Genomic DNA, 19,475 nt, shown 5'->3' on the forward strand with positions numbered 1-19,475 from the left:
GCATACGGAATTTACATAATTGGAACGGATCCGCTCAATTGGGGGGGGGGGGGTAATTCTGAAAAATAAGAAAAAATTACGTATTTTTAACTTACGAAGGAGTGATCGGATCTTCATGACACTTCATATTTAGAAGGACCTCGTAACTCAGATATCTTATTTTAAATCTCAACCGGATCAAGCGTAATTGGGGGGGGGGGGCAGTTGGGGGGACCGGAAATCTTAGAAAATACTTACAGCGGTGAGATCATGATGAAACTGGATGGGAAGAATAGAAACCTGTCTAAGATACGTGACTGACATGACTGGACCGGATCTGCTCTCTTTGGTGGAATTGGGGGGGGGGGGTACTTTTGAAAATTGAGGTATTTGTAACTTACGAAAGGGTGACCAGATCTTAATGAAATTTGATATTTAGAAGGATCTTGTGCTTTAAAGTTGTAATTTCAAATTCCGACCAGATCCTGTGACATTCGGGGGAGTTAGAGGGGGAAACCGGAATTCTTGGAAAGCATAAAAATTGGAGTATTTTTATCTTAACGAATAGATGATCAGATCGTAATTCAAATCCCGACCAGATCTTTTGACATTGGAGGGAGTTGGAGGGGGAAGTCACGCCAAGAATAATTAAAGTTGAAGTGGTAGGGAACCAGGATTCAGGACAAGCTACGTCCCTTTTAAGCGGATTATATCGCATCACTTTTGCTTTATTGGTGTTAATTTGAAATCCATTATTATTGCACTGACAGGTGAAACAGTCTTTCAATTAACCTTCGAACTGGGTTAGCGCTTGGAATTCAACCACGAGAAATTTCATCAAGGAGGACAGATCATCCACGTATTTAAAGCGTTCATTAAAGTCAACGAGAACGTAGTTGATCACGGCCAAGAACTGCAAAGCAGCCAGCTTCGAACCTTGGGGAGCACCACACGGTATGGTCATAAACCAATATGGCCCTGGTCATGGAACAGCTCCGACTGCCCCAAACCTATTTTTCGTTGAAGCAATGGTGTTTTGTATGTGCCTTAGCAGTAAATATACATCATGCTGTCAGATTGTTGTCAAAATATCTTCTAAATTGTCCTTGGTCTTTTTTCATGTATTAATACTCCCAATTTGGCTTTTTGATGAATTTATTTTGTCAGACGATTGTTTCACTTTCGTTGTTATCCTCGAAAGTTCGTTTTAAAAGGTAAAACCAAAATGGCTCAATATTTTTCTTATGATGTTTGTAAAGTACTTATTTATTAAACTGTATTTATGCTAATGATCAACTGTATGCTTAAAAAAAAATAGTACAAAAGGACCGAGCTTCGTCGCTCGGTGAAAAGAAAGACAGTTTTTTGATTCTGTTCGCAAAAAAACTTTAATTTTCATTTTATTTTATTCGTTGTAGAAAGTAAAACCATTAGGCTATTGGGCGCCTAAGTATTTGTGACCTCATAAGTCCCTAAACGAATTTTTCCAAAGTTGTGACCTAACTAGATCGTTTTTTTTTCACACCGGACTACGAAAAATCTTATTAAATATTTTCTACGAAAAATCTTATTAAATTAACAATAATCACCGATGCGAAGCTCGGCTCCCTGGTATACAAATTATTACTGTATTTTTTCTGCTGCAATTTGTTGCGTTGTAATGCGTAGCAATCAATGATACAAGACTAACCTCACAGCTTTCAAACGGGAATGTATCTCTCAAAATGCCTGGAAACGACTGATTTGTCAACAGAACAATTGCGTTTGCGACTCCTACTTCTGCTTCTTCGGCTTTCAATCTTCAGGGGTCTCCAATTTCAGTCAGCATAAGATTTATGAAAAATAATAAGGGGGCTGGGAGGGGTAAAAGTTAGATATAAAGGTCTTATCTGACATTTTTACACTTTTTGTGTATTTTCCGTCATACTTCGATCATCTTGATCTACATTGCTCTGCTGATCCTCCCTTTGAGAACAGCTTAGTAAATGATTTTGACAGTTCTCTCAAAAGCGGGAAAATGTCAGATGCGACTTTTTAAAATTTAAATTGGTTTAATTTAATTTGGTTGCATAAAATCAATTTATATTGTAACTTATTTTTAAAATGTATTGAAAACAGAAAATAACAAATCAGTACATCCCAAAACTAAATTGCTAACCCAGTGTTTCTGTGTATACCGATTTATCGTAAAATCTTAATTTTTTGAAAATTTTACGATCAAGAGTCAGGTTTTACGACCTACCTATAAGGATTGATGTTCCGATTATCCGGTTATAGTCGATTCTAAGGGAATTTCGGTTAATAAAATCCAAAAAACTTCCATCTCCTTTTTATTTTGGATCTGCGAAAAACAATCAAGGCTCATATAGCTGAAATTGTTGACCTTTAGCATTATCGATTAACATTTTTTTTTCAAAAGAAAGTAAAGAGCGAATTTACCACTTGAAACGAACAAAAATCAAATTGTATATGAGGAGATTCGCTATTCCCGTAAACTCCCCACTCTTTACTCTAAAGTGCTACTTGATAATTGTATCTTGCTTTGTTTCTTGGTTTTTTTTTGGAAGGGTGGGGGCCTTTGAGAGTTTAATACCTAATAAAAAAAATAAACCAAATAAAATTGAACAGATATTGGCGTGACGGCGATGATAACCTGTTTGATTATGTGCCTATTAATTCTTGTTACTTTTTTTCATATTATTTGAGCTGATCATACTGCGTTCTTCATCCTGAGTTATGAAGTTGCATGCACGCTATAGGTCGTAACCCTTTCTTGAATCGAGTTCAGTTTGACAGTTTTGCTTTATTACGTTTCAAGATCAGTTCTTCAAAAAGTCAATGTCACTTGTTTTTCTTAGTTTTAACTTCCTGGCTCCAGTTTAAAAATCGAATTTTATGCTTTTAATCTTTTTTGAATGGAAACTTCTTTTCGCAAAATTAGTGCTATTTACAAACTTCATGAAGTTTCTGTCCTACTTTTATATTTATTTTGTATATTTTTCTAGATTGTTGCATAATTCGTTCTTAAGTTTTTTTTTAATAAAAAAAAAAAAAATGGTTTCTTTTTTTCACCCACACTACACAATGGTATAACACGTAGAACAACACATGCAAAAACGCATAAGAAAAAAACCCACAACAAACGAAAGGATCTAATAAGGTGGTGATGTGGAGACTTTTGAAAGAACACTGTGTTCGAATGCTTTGTGTGGAGTAATTCTAGTGTTCCTGCAATATCAGGACCAAGGAATTTTTTTAATAAGAGCCCCGGTTTTATCCAAAGCGGAAGAACGAAAAAATATTTGCAAAACACAGAACAATTAATCCTGATTCTTTTGAATTCCGTTTTTTCTCTTTTAATTCTTTTTAACTCCTATTTTCTAAGTTTAAAAATATTTATTTACCTTGGTTGAAATTTTTTAACCTTATTCATTTAACCTTATTCAAAGTGTAAAATTCATAAAATATTCATTGAAAGTTGAGTCATACGTTTTCAAATTAATAACGGTTCTGGCACGTGTGCATGAATTTGTTTCACAGGAGCTTGGGTAATATCATCAAAACCTCAAAAAGAGACGAATTATGCATCAAAAAGAGACAAATGTTTGGATTTTTTAAAATATGGCATTCGAGAAGGGTGCACCCTGGCCTTTCATATGTACCTGTAGTGCTTAGTTTCAGTAATTTGTGTCTCCCCTAAACCTGCAGCTTTAACAAAAAACTTTGGAATTATTTCCTTTGAATTTACTTGAAAGCAAATATCCCACTTGGAAACTCAGACTCTCCAATGATTCGGTGAATTTATGTACTATCTTCCTAACTTAATCTGGAGCATCCGAGTTTCTGCCCTCCCAAATAATATCAATAAATAGTCCTTAATTTAAAGCGCTTATAGCGCTGTAAACCCCCTTGAGAGGAGAAAGTACGTACCCAGGAATACTTTTCGGGTGGACCAATACTAAAAGTCAAATTTTCTTGGTAATTGAAGTAAAAATTGCCCAGAAATTCAGGAAGATTTTGGATATCGATATGGCGGCTTGGGCTTTGACTCTCGTCCCGAATCAGAGTAAAACGAACAAACTCTCTTGAGAACTTGATACTCTTGCTACCTTATTGCAACTTTAAACTGATTTTTAAACTGGCTTGCTGCGTTTAATATACAATTAAACCCTTCCTCCACCATTAACTGTTTAAAGTTACTATGTGCAACTTATTTACGGAACATGATTTGCAAGATTTTTGGGGATTCATATAATCCAGTGTGGAGCTTCTGAAACTTTGCCTTTCCAAATAACAGCATCCATTATCCTGTGAAAATATAGGACGACAAATGGTGTAAGTCTAGCTTCACCAAAGGCTTGACTTGAGGCGCTTCCTACACTTGCTGTGGTGGGGTTTCTTTGGATGAATCTCAATTTGAACGAGTCCTCTATCGACATTCTATGACCACTGTTTCGGTTCAGTCAGGCCCCGAAAAAAAGAAAGCAAATGAATGATCGTCTGTAACGATCTTTCTTAGGAAATGTACTGCGTCATGGCCGCTTTCGGAAGTGTACGATTAAGTGGGCCTTGCATACGCTAAGAGCCACAGGGTTTTCGAACAAGTGTCGAAATGTATACCAGGTTGTAGATAATGAACAACCCCTCTGAGAGCCACGCCCTTTTAAAAAGGAAAATCATGGAAGGAAGGCTTGTAAGCTCTGAATTGATTTTCTAAAATATGTTGAATTTGTAAAAATCATATCTGTTTTTACGAACTTCTCACTCTTTCTTAAATCATGGAAATTTCTGTATGGTTGTAACTTCAGGTGGCGATTTTAAAATTAACTAGTTTCATATAAAAACAGAAGAAGAAAAAGTATGACCTGAGGCTACACTAAGATGATCAATAGCAAATGCACTTCTTTTCGTGTCTTGTCAAATGATAAACGTGACTTTATAATTTGTTGTAGTAGCTTATCATACATAGGAGCTTTACTTTAAGGCAGATGGGCAATACTTTTGAAGAAAATTGCTATTTTTTAAATGAAATAAAAGAAAAGGACAAGCGCTAATTGCTTCATTATAATGAATGCCGTTTTGTGACCAAGTTTAAATAGTTACTGCACTATATACCATTTAGAAAAACCCGCTATTTTAGCATTTATAACATTTAATTTAAATTTTCAGCCATATGGCAAGCCTACCTCCGGGTGCTATGTATCCTGACACAATAGCTGTTGCCTACGACGAAACTAACTATAAAGTTACAGCAGTTTATAATGACCATAGCCTATATGTTTGGGACGTCACCGATATTCAGAAGGTAAATTTCGGAATTTTTTAATAATCAAATTAAAATTGTCAAAATTGCTTCACAGATATCAAACTAGGTATTTACATTAAGCAATGTAAAAAGTGATTAGACGGATTATGTGCACTCAAAAAGTCAAAAATGAGCCCTGGGCTAAAAATTTAAAGTTCAAAATAAGACAAAAAATTCTGTTTCTTTTTTATTTTAAATTTGTTTGGAATATTAAAAAAAGCTAATTTTTAGCCTCATTGCAAGGTTCTTTGGTTGCTGTATTTCCTGATGTAGTAACTGTTGTGCACAGTGATACCAACTGTGAAGTTATATTTTTAACCTCAAATTTATGCATTGAATTTGTATCCAACTCTTGGGTACCAGTTCATGAAAATGAAGAAGTGGGCAGAATAAATTTTTCAAAACACAATTTGCGCTGTGGGGCAATCTTGTTGCTTTTTCAATTTTTTTTTTCAATGTAAAGACCAAAAATAAACAGTTATATCAATTTAGATACCAAAAAAGGTATTTATTTAATGTAGGGTGACAGTTGACCTATCTTTAATTGGCAACCCGTTGTATGTACGTATGTGTCACATGAAACAAGAAGTTCCGTTCAAGTTTTTACTCAAGTTATTTGTCAATGGAAGTTTTGCGTCGTGTATATCTTTTTCAGACATTTTTCTTTTTTAGATACTGTCATAAGTAAGATGCCACTAGCCTGATAAAAAAAAATCTTGACTCATATTTTTCAACAGCTGCCATATTTCAAGAGGTTACAGAATTGGTATCAATTCACAAAAATTTGAGGGGGTAGGGTCAAAATGTATTTTCCAAATCTAGGGGAGCGCGCAATATCAAGGGAAGAATGAAATATATGAATATCAGCTCCCGAGTCGGAAAGTTCAATGACAAAAAATTTTAATTCTTACCGCTGTTTTTTTCTATTATTGCTGTTTTACTATCGCAACTTTTACTTTTTGCAACAATGCCAGATTTGCCTCTCACTCAATCCGACTATCTGTCTTGGCTTTTTCTACAATTAGCCATGGCTTGATGACCACAACTACTTGATTTTAATTCAATATCAACGGATTTGGTCATCACCTTACATTTATTATCAAACAGTTCGTGGTAACGAACTGTAGTAAGGAGTGACCCGGCTCAATAGTAACCAAAACTCTATGTAATGGAATTTTGATACCAATAGCTACATCAAAAGAATCGCATTTTAATGCTGGTTTTAAATATATAAGTTTCATCAAGTTTAGTTTTACCCATCAAAAGTTACGAGCCTGAGAAAATTTGTGTTATTTTAGAAAATAGGGGGAAACACCCCCTAAAAGTCATAGAATCTTAACGAAAATCACACCATCAGATTCAGCGTATCAGAGTACTCTACTGTAGAAGTTTCGAGCTCCTATCTACAAAAATGTAGAATTTTGCATTTTTTGCCACAAGGCAGATCACGGATGCGTGTTTATTTGTTTTTTGTTTTTTTTTCCCAGGGGTGATCGTATTGACCCAGTTGTCCTAGAGTGTTGCAAGAGGGCTCATTCTAACGGAAATGAAAAGTTCTAGTGCCCTTTTTAAGTGACCAAAAAAATTGGAGGGCACCTAGACCCCCTCTCACGCTAATTATTTTCTTAAATTCAACGGATCAAAATGAACTTTTTAAGTGACCAAAAAAATTGGAGGGCACCTAGACCCCCTCTCACGCTAATTATTTTCCCAAATTCAACGGATCAAAATTCTGAGATAGCCATTTTATTCAGTGTAGTCGAAAAACCTTATAACTATGTCTTTGGGGACGAATTACTCCCCCACAGTCCCCGTGGGAGGGGCAACAAGTTACAAACTTTGACCTGTGCTTACATATAGTAATGGTTATTGGGAAGTATACAGGCGTTTTCAGGAGGATTTTTTTGGTTGAGGGGAGGGGTTGAGAAGAGAGGGATATGCTGGGGGAACTTTCCATCGAGAATTTGTCATGGGAGAAGAAAATTTCCATGAAGGGAGAGCAGGATTTACTAGCATTATTAAAAAAAAACAATTAAAAAATAAATGTGAAAAAGCTTTTTCAGCTGGAAGTAAGGAACAGCAATAAAACTTAAAACAAACAGAAATTATTACCCATATGAGGGACTCACCTCCTTCTAATACCTCGCTCTTTACGCTAAAGTATTTTTAGTAATTTCAACTATTTATTCTACGGCTTTTGTGATCCAGGGGTCATTCTTAATGAATTGGGATAAAATTTAAGCCTTAGTGTAAAGAGCGAGGTACTGACGATGGGGCGAATCCCGTCATAAATGTAATAAAAACATGAGAATACAAAAGTTCTTTACGTAAGCTAATTTATAAGTTACGTAAATCTTTTACCAATAAAAATATTCGTAAAAAATTAAAAGTTCTAGTTGCCTTTTTAATTAACCAAAAAACCGGAGGGCAACTAGGCTTCGTCCCCCGCTCTTTTTTCTCAAAATCATTCGATCAAAATTATGAGAAAGCTATTTAGCCAAAAAAAAAAAAAAAAATATGCAAATTTCGTTTTGATTACTCCTCTGCGGAGAGCCAAAATCAAAACATGCATTGATTCAAAAACGTTCAGAAATTAAATAAAAAAAATAAGTTTTTTTTAACTGGAAGTAAGGAGCGACATTAAAACTTAAAACGCACAGAAATTACTTCGTATATGAAAGAGGCTGCTACCTCATCAACGCCCCGCTCTTTACGCTAAATTTTTTCTACTGTTTTAAAAAGAAGAATTGAGAGAAAGAGTCAAACTTCAGCGTAAAGAACGGGGCGTTGATGAGGTAGCAGCCTCTTTCATATACGAAGTAATTTCTGTGCATTTTAAGTTTTAATGTCGCTCCTTACTTCCAGTTAAAAAAACTTGTTTTTTTTATTTAATTTGCAAGTGGAAAACATCTCTTCCGATGTTTTGGGTACTTGTGGGTGCCAAAATATTGACAATAAAACCAAATATAGCGTTTTTTTTTTTATAATAAAAACGACACACAGCTTTGGATATGAATTAGACACTGATCATGGATAAACTCAGTATGGACACTCGTCCCGAAGTAAAATAAATTTTAGCTTCCGGCTCTGACGTGGAAGGTCAAATATGGCATAAGTGGCCTGGTTTCATGGGCTCAGTTGTTTTATCTAAACATCTACTACTGCTAACAGCTCATTGTTGCACCAAGTCGCCTGAGGCAAACATGGCTATGCACCATCCCCCTCCATACCAATCTATTGATAGCCTGCCTCTTTACACCCTCCCAAGAAGTTATAATTTTCAACAAATGCTTGAATGGGACCCAATTATTTGCTAATAAAATGGTTTAAAAAAATCGAAGGTATCGAATGCTGAACCGGCGTTTTGAGTCCGTTCTCAAAGCCAAAAAATAAAATGAAAAAAGGAAAAGTAAGAAAGACAAGGATTAAACATCCACAAAAAAATAGAATGAAAAAAAACCCACTAAATGATTGAATTGCCTCTTGGAGTCTGACAGCTTAAGGAAGTGGGTAATTTCTTTCACGGGACGGGGAGGGGGGTATTCTTAATATGTAGAGCACTCCTTTCATTCTCCATTCTCTTTGTGGGGGGGCCCTTAGATTACTTATTCTTTTGGTATACAAGATCTTGTAATGGTATACAAGATTTGAATTTTTATTATTTGGAAAAGGCTTATAAACTTTTCCAGTAATTTTTTCTTTCGAAATATTGCTCCTCTCCCTTTATTAAAGTTTGACATTTTATCCTTATTTAATAAATGATGTTGTTGACCAGTTACAATCTTAATTGTAAAGTTAAGTCATTGTGATATTTTTTTGTGTATTTTTAGTCCACAGAAAAAAAAACTGCGCATTTTTGTTTTTCATTATTTCACTGACCTGCACTTCTATTGTTCACTTGTATTTTGCGCTTTTCAGAGAAAATCAAAAGAGAAACAAGGTTGGGAGGTACGAAAATTTAGACCGAGAAAATTAAAACTAAAGACGTGTCTATGAAGTCGCTCATTTCCTGTCCTATTTCTACGTGACTCATTTGACACGCTTAGCTTGTGTAGGTTATTTGAAATTTAAGTGAGTGATATTCATGCACATTTTTGCAATGTTGCAGCATATTCAAGCATATATTTCACTTGCGTGGTTACCTACTTTTACGTAACTTAAATTAAGCGACACATGCTCTGAATAAATGTTGTACACCCTTCAAGGACTACTTCTACAAATTCGTCGTAACAGGAATTCTTAGTGATTTTAAGCCGCTATATAATATTCTGTTCTGATTTATGGTCTTTTTTTTTCTTTGTACTCTTTTGAACTACCCATCTCAGGGACTTTAGCCTACCCATCCTTCCGCGATACTGAAATACTCGACGCTAAATATGTACTCAAGCATGTGCCTAGGAATATTTTCCGTGGGGGGGGGGGGTTATAAAGGGGGTAATAGGAGGATATGTCTTTTAAGTGGAATATAGTCAATTGACGTTTGTAATGAAATGAATACGAAAATATAGTAAGAGTAAGAACTTAGTAAGAGTCTTTCATACAAATAATAGTTCAAATCTGTATATTTCGGCCTCATATCCGGAACCCATTAGCAAAGGGAAAAAGGGAACAAAGCAGAAGCTAGTTTAAACAAATTAGGACCTATATAAAAAGTAAGAAGAAAACACGACTGTATAAAAAAAAACAAACAAAAGAAAACTGAAAGAAACTCCCATTTCATAAACTGTAATTGTTGTTGTTAAACAAGTCTAGAATGATAATTCATACAACAAAACAAAAAATGCAATTATTTACGAATACCCTTTGGGTAGAATACTTTTTTTCCACTTTTGTGGTTACCTACTTTGTTGCAAATTAAATCATAAGACATATTCTCAAAATAAGCGCCTTCTCCTTGTAAACGCTAGTATTACAAATTGGTCGCAGTGTTAATCGACGGAAGGCCAACTTATGTTTCATTCCATCTTGCTTTGGATGGCCACCATCAACCGGAAATTCTTAGTGGCTTTACCGGTTCTTAGTATCTTTATATGATATCCCATTTTTACTAAGACTCCTTCTGCTTTTCAGTTTTTCCTTGTTATCTGTTTAGTAATAATTTAATTTTTTTTATTTGGTTTTTATCCATCGCGAGGGCATGTTTAAGCCGTCGTTCATTCATGATTACTGATAAAACTAGATACTGAATGTACTGATATGCTGGGTTTATTCTGAAGGCCATAAATATGCGCCACGAAGGCAAGTTTCTCCTTTGGGGGATAGGGACGGAGGAAGGAGCTTCTGACAAAGCAGACACTCCAGACCATCTCACAAAACCGGATTAATTCCATTTTTTATATATCCAGCCTATCCCCGTCAGGACATTTAGCTGATTGATGTGGCCCTGATCGATTTATCTTTAAGATATGCTCTTCATGTTGAAAACATGTTTTACCTTATCAAATCTATTTCTGTCTTCATGACTTTTTGTTAGACCTTTAATCGATGTTGGGTATTAGCCAGAACTCAGCTGGGTTTCTCGCCAAAAGTTTGATGGGCGGTGATCGGTGATTCAGATATCTCGTTCATGTTTTCGGATTGTTTTTATTCATTCAAAATAGTCGTTAAGTAAGTAATCTTAGTCATCCCATAGCTATTAAGTCTATTTTATTTGGGGTATGGTCAAGATACTTCAAAAAGAGAGTGTTTTAATTCAATTTCGTTTGAAAGTAATCATCTAATGTACTGCGTATTTGGTTCTCAAATGCTTACTGAAGGCATTGTGGGACTCTATATAGGGGGAAACTGTCTAGTTGAACCCCTTACTCAACGATTTCGTAGAAATTCCCACTAGAGCAATCTCTGAGAAGTGACTAGCCACTTATGAGCTCATAATGCGGCATCACCGCCTATGTTTACTGCGTTTTGTTTGTGCGCACTGGAATTATTAGAGTAAATTTTGAGGAAGAGAGGGTGTAAGATAATAATTACAGCATGGAATTGTAATTCAGGCACGTTTATTGGTGGGTGCAGTGAAGATGTTAAAAGTAGAATAGCCATGGCCTAGGGTGTTTTCTCACAATTGAAACAAGTTTGGAAGAATAGGAAGATATGTTCGCAGACCAAGATTAGAATATTGGAAGCTACAGTGATGACAGTGGTCAAATAGTGCTCCGGGGTGCTCCGAAAAACGGAGGAGGATTTGCTAGATGTTTTCCAGAGAAATTCTCTACAGATGGTTTTGGGTATCTGACTGACTGACAGTATCCCAAATAGTAAGCTGCGGAAAACATGTTGTTCGGTCCGGCCTTCTAGGGCTGTAATGAGAGAAAGGACGAGATGACTGGGGCACGTTCTGTTGATAAAAGATAAAAGATGACAGGTTGCCAAACCGTTTAGTTGTCCAACCGTTTAGGGCCAAAGGAAAGGCAAGTTTCTCTGGATAGAGTGAGAGGGTGTCGTAAAGAAAGATTTAAGGGGAAAGGAAACTCCTTGGGAGGTTGTAAAGAGGGAGGCTTGAATAGATTGGGATGGAAGAGAAGCGTGGGAGCTGTGTCGGCCTCAGGTGACTTGGCGCTGCAGTGAGTTGTCGGTAATAGTAGTAGTAGTATTGAGACTAACTTTATATTTTGTCACCTCAAGCTTGGTCACAAAAAACAATTTTATCGCCTAAGAGACATAAATTTGGTATCAAATAGTATCTTACTGTGATGAGACCCAAAATGTCTTCAATGAGTCTGTATACTGCCTCTAATATCCTTTTTCTACAAACAATACACCCTTCATAATTTCATTAGTCAGCTCCCATATCCAAGTTCAAACCAATTCAGGTACGTTTTAGTTACCATTTTGAGTTTGATAACACATATTGTTTATCGCTAGATACCATGTATTGTATGTCCATGTCGCACATGTATAAGGTTTTTTTTTGTATATTATCGAGTGTGGGCCTATCTGACCCTATTGAAAAGATCTGCTAAATGATATGGTCATAGGATCGGTTAGTTTTAGAAGTAACTTTATGATCCATTTTTCTTTTATCTAAATGAAAGAAATCGCTATGGTCATCTTCCACCTAAATGAGTGCATTGGCTGGCTGCAAATGCTCTTCCCTTATAAAACGTATTTATTTTCGATGAGCAAACTAAATACTGAATGAATGAATGTATTTTATAACTGATCAAAAGTACAAAGCATGCCGATGGAGTATAACAAAAAAAAAAGAAAAAGAAGAAAAAAGAAGACACATACAAAAACAGGAGCAAATATGTATAAACGAAAAATCCGAATAAACCAGACTTTTCAAAAAAAAATACTTCACATTCAAAATGATGTCAACATTTGACACAAAAGATACAGTACATAGTGACAAAGGAACGAGAGAGGGAGTGATAAAGAGAGAAAGGGATAGAATTGAAAATGGAAAAAAGAGATTGCCTGATATACCTGACAGACATTGGTAATTCTGCTGCTGCTACTACTGCAAACAGCTCTTCGTAGAACAAGTCTACCGAAGGCTTACACAGAAGCACAAAGCCATATCAGGTTCTTGGCTACATCAAGTACCTCTAGCTGGGAGCACTTGGTAAAAAATGATGTGGCGTCTGTGTTCTTTTTTTTTACCCTGGCCATTTTGCATCGAATATGTGGTCATAGAAACTTACGAGATGACTAATTGAAACTTGAATGTTTTAGTGCCCTGGCCATTCACTACCCTGAAAGATTTAAGGGTAGTAAAAGATTTCACTACCCTGGCCATTTTGCATCGAATATGTGGTCGTAGAAACTTACTAGATGACTATTGAAATTGAAACTTGAATGTTTTAGTGCTGTTTCAAAGATTCAAAAGTGATCGGATTAAAGCGAGGTAGAGTTTTTTTTTATATAATTGTTTGGTATTTTTTTTTACCTCAAAGGTCCGTACTCCTCAAGGAGGATGAGCTAGCATTACACAGGTTTGGACCACAGTTTTCAGAATTTGTATCTGCGAATTTATCTGACTTTCTGTCACAATGTACACTGTATACACACAGTTTTGTGTACAAAAAATTTACCTAGGAAACATGGAGGACGTGGGTGTACTCATAAGCAGGAATTTGAAACCCTCAATTGTAATCAGTTTATATATTTTATGTGATTAGTTCTTTTTCATTTCACTTGCATTGGAATTGTTACGCTCTCTTTTAATCGGAATATGGACAGTAAACACTGAATTATTTTGGCTATTTTTAGCAACCACTTTAAAAGTTTTAAAGAAATTTTATTCTTTATTATATTTAATGTTATGTCTTGCCATGCCGGCATCACTCTGAAGATGTTTTAAAGTATGTTTTTTTTTTGTCCACTATTGTATTTTGCGGCAGTTACTTTCTAATTACTATTTTTTATATAACCCGGATGTCGAAATTATAAGCTTGCTAGCAATTATTGTTTCGCTTCCTTTGACTCCTTGAAATTACATTTATTCGCAGATTTCACTTTATGACTAAACTTGAAATACTTTACTGAAGCTGACCCTTAACTCACTTTCTTATTTCTGAAAAAAAAATGTTCAGTTTTTCATTTTATCATATTTTATTAACATAGAAAGCAAACATAAAGCATAGCTCAAATCTAAATTCAGGAATTATCCCACTATAAATGAGTGTTAAATAAGCCAATTAGGGGAGTGGGACCTTTGTGTTATCTAGTTTATGGATTAACGACACTTTCTGAGTACAGGGGTCCTAGAGTTAGCCCCCCGGCAGTTGCGATTAAATCCAGGGAATTTTATTGCCAAGCAAAGATCACGGATGTAAGAAGAAAAATCCTCCTGAGCCATTGCTGCCCATAGAGTGTCGAACTAACGTTTCGATTGCTGGGTATTCTTTAAAGGGACAAGTAGCAAGCCTTTCCCCAACCTTGCCGCAGCGGGGATTGATCCCTGTGTCCCATAATGTCAAGCCGAGCATCAATCCACTTTGCTGCCACAGGGTACCTCAAGTTGTCCTTAGTGTGGTAGCCACAGCGTACCGTAGGTAGTTCTTAGTGCGGAAGAATTACGTTGATCGCTTAAAATGGATTTTCCTTTGAATAGTTTAATTTAGCGACATTTTTGAACAATGCTTTAATAACAATCAGAAATCTATTCACTCGCCATGGAGAAAGAAACAGAAACTAAAGCATATAATTCTAAGTTTTTTTTTATTGCTTGAGTGTATAAAAACCTGATAGCGTGTTTTTGAATGTCTTTTTTCGAGGGTCAGTTTTACCTTGTGTATTTTGTTAGTTTGAAAAATTCTTTAAGTTACGTCCTCTAGGCTATTAATTCTTTATTAATTATTTAAGAATGATTCTTTAAGTCTAATTAAAGTCTTTGATTATTTAAACTTTAAGTCTTTAATTCTGTAAAACTTAAGTCTTCAATTCTTTAAGGCTATTAATTCTTTAAGAAAACCTCCTCCAGTCTTTCACCTAAGAAAAAGTTATGAAATAGATAATTCAAATGTCGGATTTGTGTAAATACTTTTTCCGATTTTTTTTCTATAGATAAGATCTCAACCCTTCACCTGGTATTCAAAGGTCAGAAAGTTCCATTTAATTAAATCAGCTTACATAATTCGGCTTAGATCGTAACTAAATTATGTTATTTTTTACATCATCAGGTTAATAAATTATGAACGATTAAATGCACTGAAAAAACAGGGAACAAAAGAGTTCATATTAGTGTGGCATCTCAACGGTTCAATATTATCCTTGCTTCAGGTAGGTAGCCGCTTTGCATAAGGAGGTTGCAGCCACGGGCAATGACTCTGACTCGCTAGTAGTTAGTGTCCGAAATTGTGGTCAAGTTAGTGTCTGTACCCACGGAGAGAGGGCGTTTTTATTGACACGAAAGTAAACTCGCAAGACACATACTTTGCTTCGAGTATGATTTTTTGTAGCAAGTTTCTGCATGGTTTCGATGGCATTACTGATGTATTCTCTACTGCCCCCTTGTGCACCTAAATTCTCAGGAGTCTCCAGAGGTACTTGCAGCATTCACAAAGAGACGCCAGCCGTCCCTCAAAACGCGTGGCTACCTTAGTGCCTTCTTTTTCAGACTGTATTAAGTGCAGCTAGTCTCAAGCCTGGAAGATGGAGGAGGGCTGGGTAGTGAATTAGCACCTCACTCTCAAAAAATAAGAAACCAGTGATAGACACCTCAACGCTGAAAAATAGCCCCTAGTTTTAACAATGTATCATTTTCCGACATAACTTACTATTAAGAAACGGGAATTTAGACCTGGCCTTCGTAAATTGGGAAATACTTCATGCATTAGGGGAAACTATTCAATAACAGAAAAACCTGGATTTAACTTTAAGCACAAACACACACAAAAGGGGAATTTGTCAACGGCAGAAGCATCACTAACCAAAATGCGAGGGGGAAGGACTTTAGCGAGGGACATTACCGTCTTGCTGATAATTTTAACTTACCGTGATCAACATATTACCAAAATCAAAATAAAAGTGACAGAACTGTTATAAGTTGTTATAGAATTGATAAAACTATGGTTAAATCTTGGTGCTTTGCATCACCATTCGCCATAATTTTATGATCTATTTTTTCTGTACCAATGTTTCGAACGCATAAGGTAGTACTGTCCTCCCCCTCTCGCATGTGACGCCACTTGTCAACGCTCCATCCTTGCTGTATGATCATTGATTATTTTTGTCCAGCAAATAAGATCCATATATATTTTACTCATAACTTCGGATCATTTCAAGAACAAACTGAAGAGAAAGAGACCTTTCCCTAAATCAGTGGCTCCCATTCGATTTTGGGCCATGCCCCACTTAGGTGTTTCTCTAATCCTGGTGCCCCCTCGTTATATTTAAATCTTGTTATTCAAAACTTTCGTGTATCCACCTGAAGGAAGATTAAAAGGTATTAGCCTGGTATATTTTTCCGGGCCGTCCTCTCAGCATATTTTATCCTTATGAAAAATGTTGTTCTAATACAACACCTTTTGTACAATGAAAAACATGATTACAATACTATCGCGTATCTTTTTTGCTCATTAAATGCATATGAATGCGATATCATTCAAATGAATTTTTTTGTTTTTAATTAGGGCTCTAAAGTGTAGCTTGGCGAAGGGTTCATGTCCTGTCCATGACCTACCAAAATATTGCCATAACTCATCGGTGGGGCCTGTGTCCCACGTTGGGAATCATGACCCTAAATAGGCATAGCTACCCATTGGTAAACGCATTTCAGTTGCAATTGGAATTTATAGTTACTCGAAATCCACTATGAATTTAAAGTTAAACTTCTAAGTTAAACAGTTCAATTGATAAAATTGAAAACTTGATCAATACTATCAGCCCTACATGTTTGTTCATTCTACTACACAATTTGTGACACAGTAATTCCTTGGAAATAAAGCTCTTAAAATCACTAATATGCGAAAATAACTAATTCAAAAAACTAAGGTTCATAAGTCACGTTTATGGATATTTCAACGTCGTGAGATCCTGTGTCTGCCGTCTTCAGTCGGAACTTAAGTTTACCGTCGCTTTTGAAGATTTTTGGGGGGGGACATGGGTTTTTCTAGGGTAAGGGGTGCTACTCTCTTATTTCCTCCAGCGGTGCTCATTAGGGACAGCTGCCATCCCTAATGAGCTATTAATGCCTTTACTCATTTTCTTGTTGACATTTTTGTAAAATAAGAATGAATTAAAAAATTCATCTATATAAACAGTGAACATATTACTCGCTGCTTCACATAATTTAAATCTCGCACGGCACAAAACTAAGGCCCTTGAAATTATACAAATAGTCTTAATCTATCTTCAAACATTTCAACATCACCAGATCCCTACTGAGATTCATCAAAATATTGAATTATGTTTTTACGATAAAAATAACTTTTCGCCTTTCTTTTTAGGTTGGCAAATCACATTCCTTTTTATTTCATTCCTCGTGCATTTGGGGCGTCGATGTTGCCTCAGGTGATGCGAAACACGGCGTACTACCTCCCTTGTCTTTCATAACATGCTCAAACGATGACACTGTAAGGATATGGAATCTGGAACCATGCGCAATAAATAATGGCGTCTATCGAAGAAATATTTATTCGACCGTAAGTTAAAGATTTGTTTAGTATTTGTACTCGCTGAACACGATTTTGTCCCTTGAGAGGAAGAGAGTCGACACTGCTGAAACGTGATATTGGCTACAGACTTCGAAGTTCGAGTTTTGTCAGTGATTCATTATGTGATATAACACCATAGTAATAGAATTATTTTTGTTTGGAACCTTTCGAGATGGTCGTTTGTCGTATCAAAGAAATTTGATATCATTAAAATCAGTATCGGTGATATTTATTTTACTTCTAATCAGGAAATGTTAAGAATTCTTCCCCCCTCTAAAAAAAAAAAAAATTTTAAGTTAGAATTCACATTCTAGCTTAAATATAGATTATAACTTACAAAATTGACTATTATAACCAATGCTGAACATAGCTACAGCCCTTAAGCGGCTTTCACACTACGGACGTGATTTTCTATGCTAAGTGGTTAAGTTACTTTAGGTATGACCATGTACAATTAAACCAGTCCTTTTCACGCTAGTCTGGTGTTAAAAGTCATAAAAATATCATAATCGTTGACTAAGTTTATGGCAATTATTGTAAGCAAACTATTCAAAAATTGAAAACATGGAATGGAGATGGGAACTCAAGCTTTGATCAATCATGAAAGACTCTTTGAAAATGTTTAAATTTTTATTTTCAAAATTTGTTAAATTCTCATCCAGATCTTCATTGTGTTGCTGATGTATTGTACTTCCATAGTATAACATAAACTTCTGTACGTAAAATTTTAAGTAGAACTTGAGTTTTCGTAGCATAGCCTTCTTTGCGGACAAGATTTGCTCCGTAAGATTACACAATGTAACATAAACTCACAAGTTATGCTTGTATGAAAGGTTTTAAGACGTAGTGTGAAAGAACCATTAAAGCAAAGCTTAACTTAATACTAAATTCGTATTTTAGTTTAAATAAAAACTATAAATCATTCTAACCATCTGTATTCACACGTTTCAAACTTAGTGGAGAGGGGGGAAGGAGGACTGGATTAACCAATTGGCCCGGGCATAGGGGTGCACAATGCCAGGGAGATTTTTTTCTTAACAAAAACTGAACCAATCTTATTTATCGTCAAAGTACCAGGTGCACTCCGCTGTCATGCAGTCTATTCGCAGAAAAGGATTGTAAAACAACACATGAATACTATGTCCACTTACAAACAGTCCGATTTCTCCCGTCACAATGACAGCTGAGAGTTGGGCATTACTTTTGGCTCGTCAGTCGCGTTTTGTTCAGTACTTCCACTATCCCTGAAATTTCGGGGACTTCCCCGAAAAGCTAACAGAAACGGAGCGGCAAAAACGCTTGGTCCTAGGAGCGTCAATGCTATAAATCTGTTCCTGGGGGGAGATTTTTCCTGCGTTTAGTTCTTAATATGAAAACGGGACATTTCTAAGACAGTATCTGGCGAATTTTCCGGGAGCTTTCGGAAAACTACCTTTCGCCCATGTACAGATATGATAATTCCACGGTAAGGTTTGTTAGATTGATTAAAAAGAATAAAAATTAAAGAAATAAATAGAAAATGTAGATTATATTTTAACGCATTCAATTGTAGCCTCGCGTACCTCAGAGGTATTTAGATTCTGGCCAATTCGGACTGCAAAGTGGCCTATACATCAAAAAAATTATTCACTTATATTTAACCCGAATAATAGTTTTGTTCTCAGAGAAAGGGTTACTAACACCGTTTTGGTTCTCAATGCAGACTAATAATTGATCTATATTAAAGTTGATCCGGTCAACATAAGTAATTTTTGAAATATTGGCTCAACAGGTTAAGTGCTTGAGATTTAGGATTCTTCAATGCTACGCCTAAAGCCTTTCATGCTAGGATAACTCAAGATTGTGCGTTTGGTGATATAATCTTACGGAACAAATTTAATTAGTAAGTAGGGACTAACTAGACTCAGGTCTGCTTAAAATTTTACAGTACGTCAGTTTATGTTCTCTTACTACTACTACTAACAACTCATCGCAGCACCAAGTCGCCTGAGGCCAACACAGCTACGCACGCTCCTTTTCCATCCCAATCTATTCAAGTCCTCCCTCTTTATACCTTCCCATATAGAAAAATCAATAGCCAAAACTTAATAGTA

At 35.8% G+C, this 19,475-nt stretch overlaps 1 protein-coding gene across 11 annotated transcripts in view; it reads left to right on the plus strand.

Moving 5' to 3' along the window:
- The window catches only part of LOC136027600 (mitogen-activated protein kinase-binding protein 1-like), a 215,511-nt gene that overhangs the window by 103,660 nt on the left and 92,376 nt on the right, over positions 1–19,475 (plus strand). For all 11 annotated transcript variants that reach the window (XM_065705011.1, XM_065705005.1, XM_065705009.1 and 8 more), the window contains 2 exons: positions 5,149–5,284; positions 17,176–17,370. In XM_065705011.1, the coding sequence (XP_065561083.1) occupies positions 5,149–5,284; positions 17,176–17,370 (331 nt within the window). The remainder of the gene's footprint in view (positions 1–5,148; positions 5,285–17,175; positions 17,371–19,475) is intronic.

This window comes from Artemia franciscana, chromosome 5 (genome assembly GCF_032884065.1).
Source record: "Artemia franciscana chromosome 5, ASM3288406v1, whole genome shotgun sequence".
NCBI classification, from domain to species: domain Eukaryota; kingdom Metazoa; phylum Arthropoda; class Branchiopoda; order Anostraca; family Artemiidae; genus Artemia; species Artemia franciscana.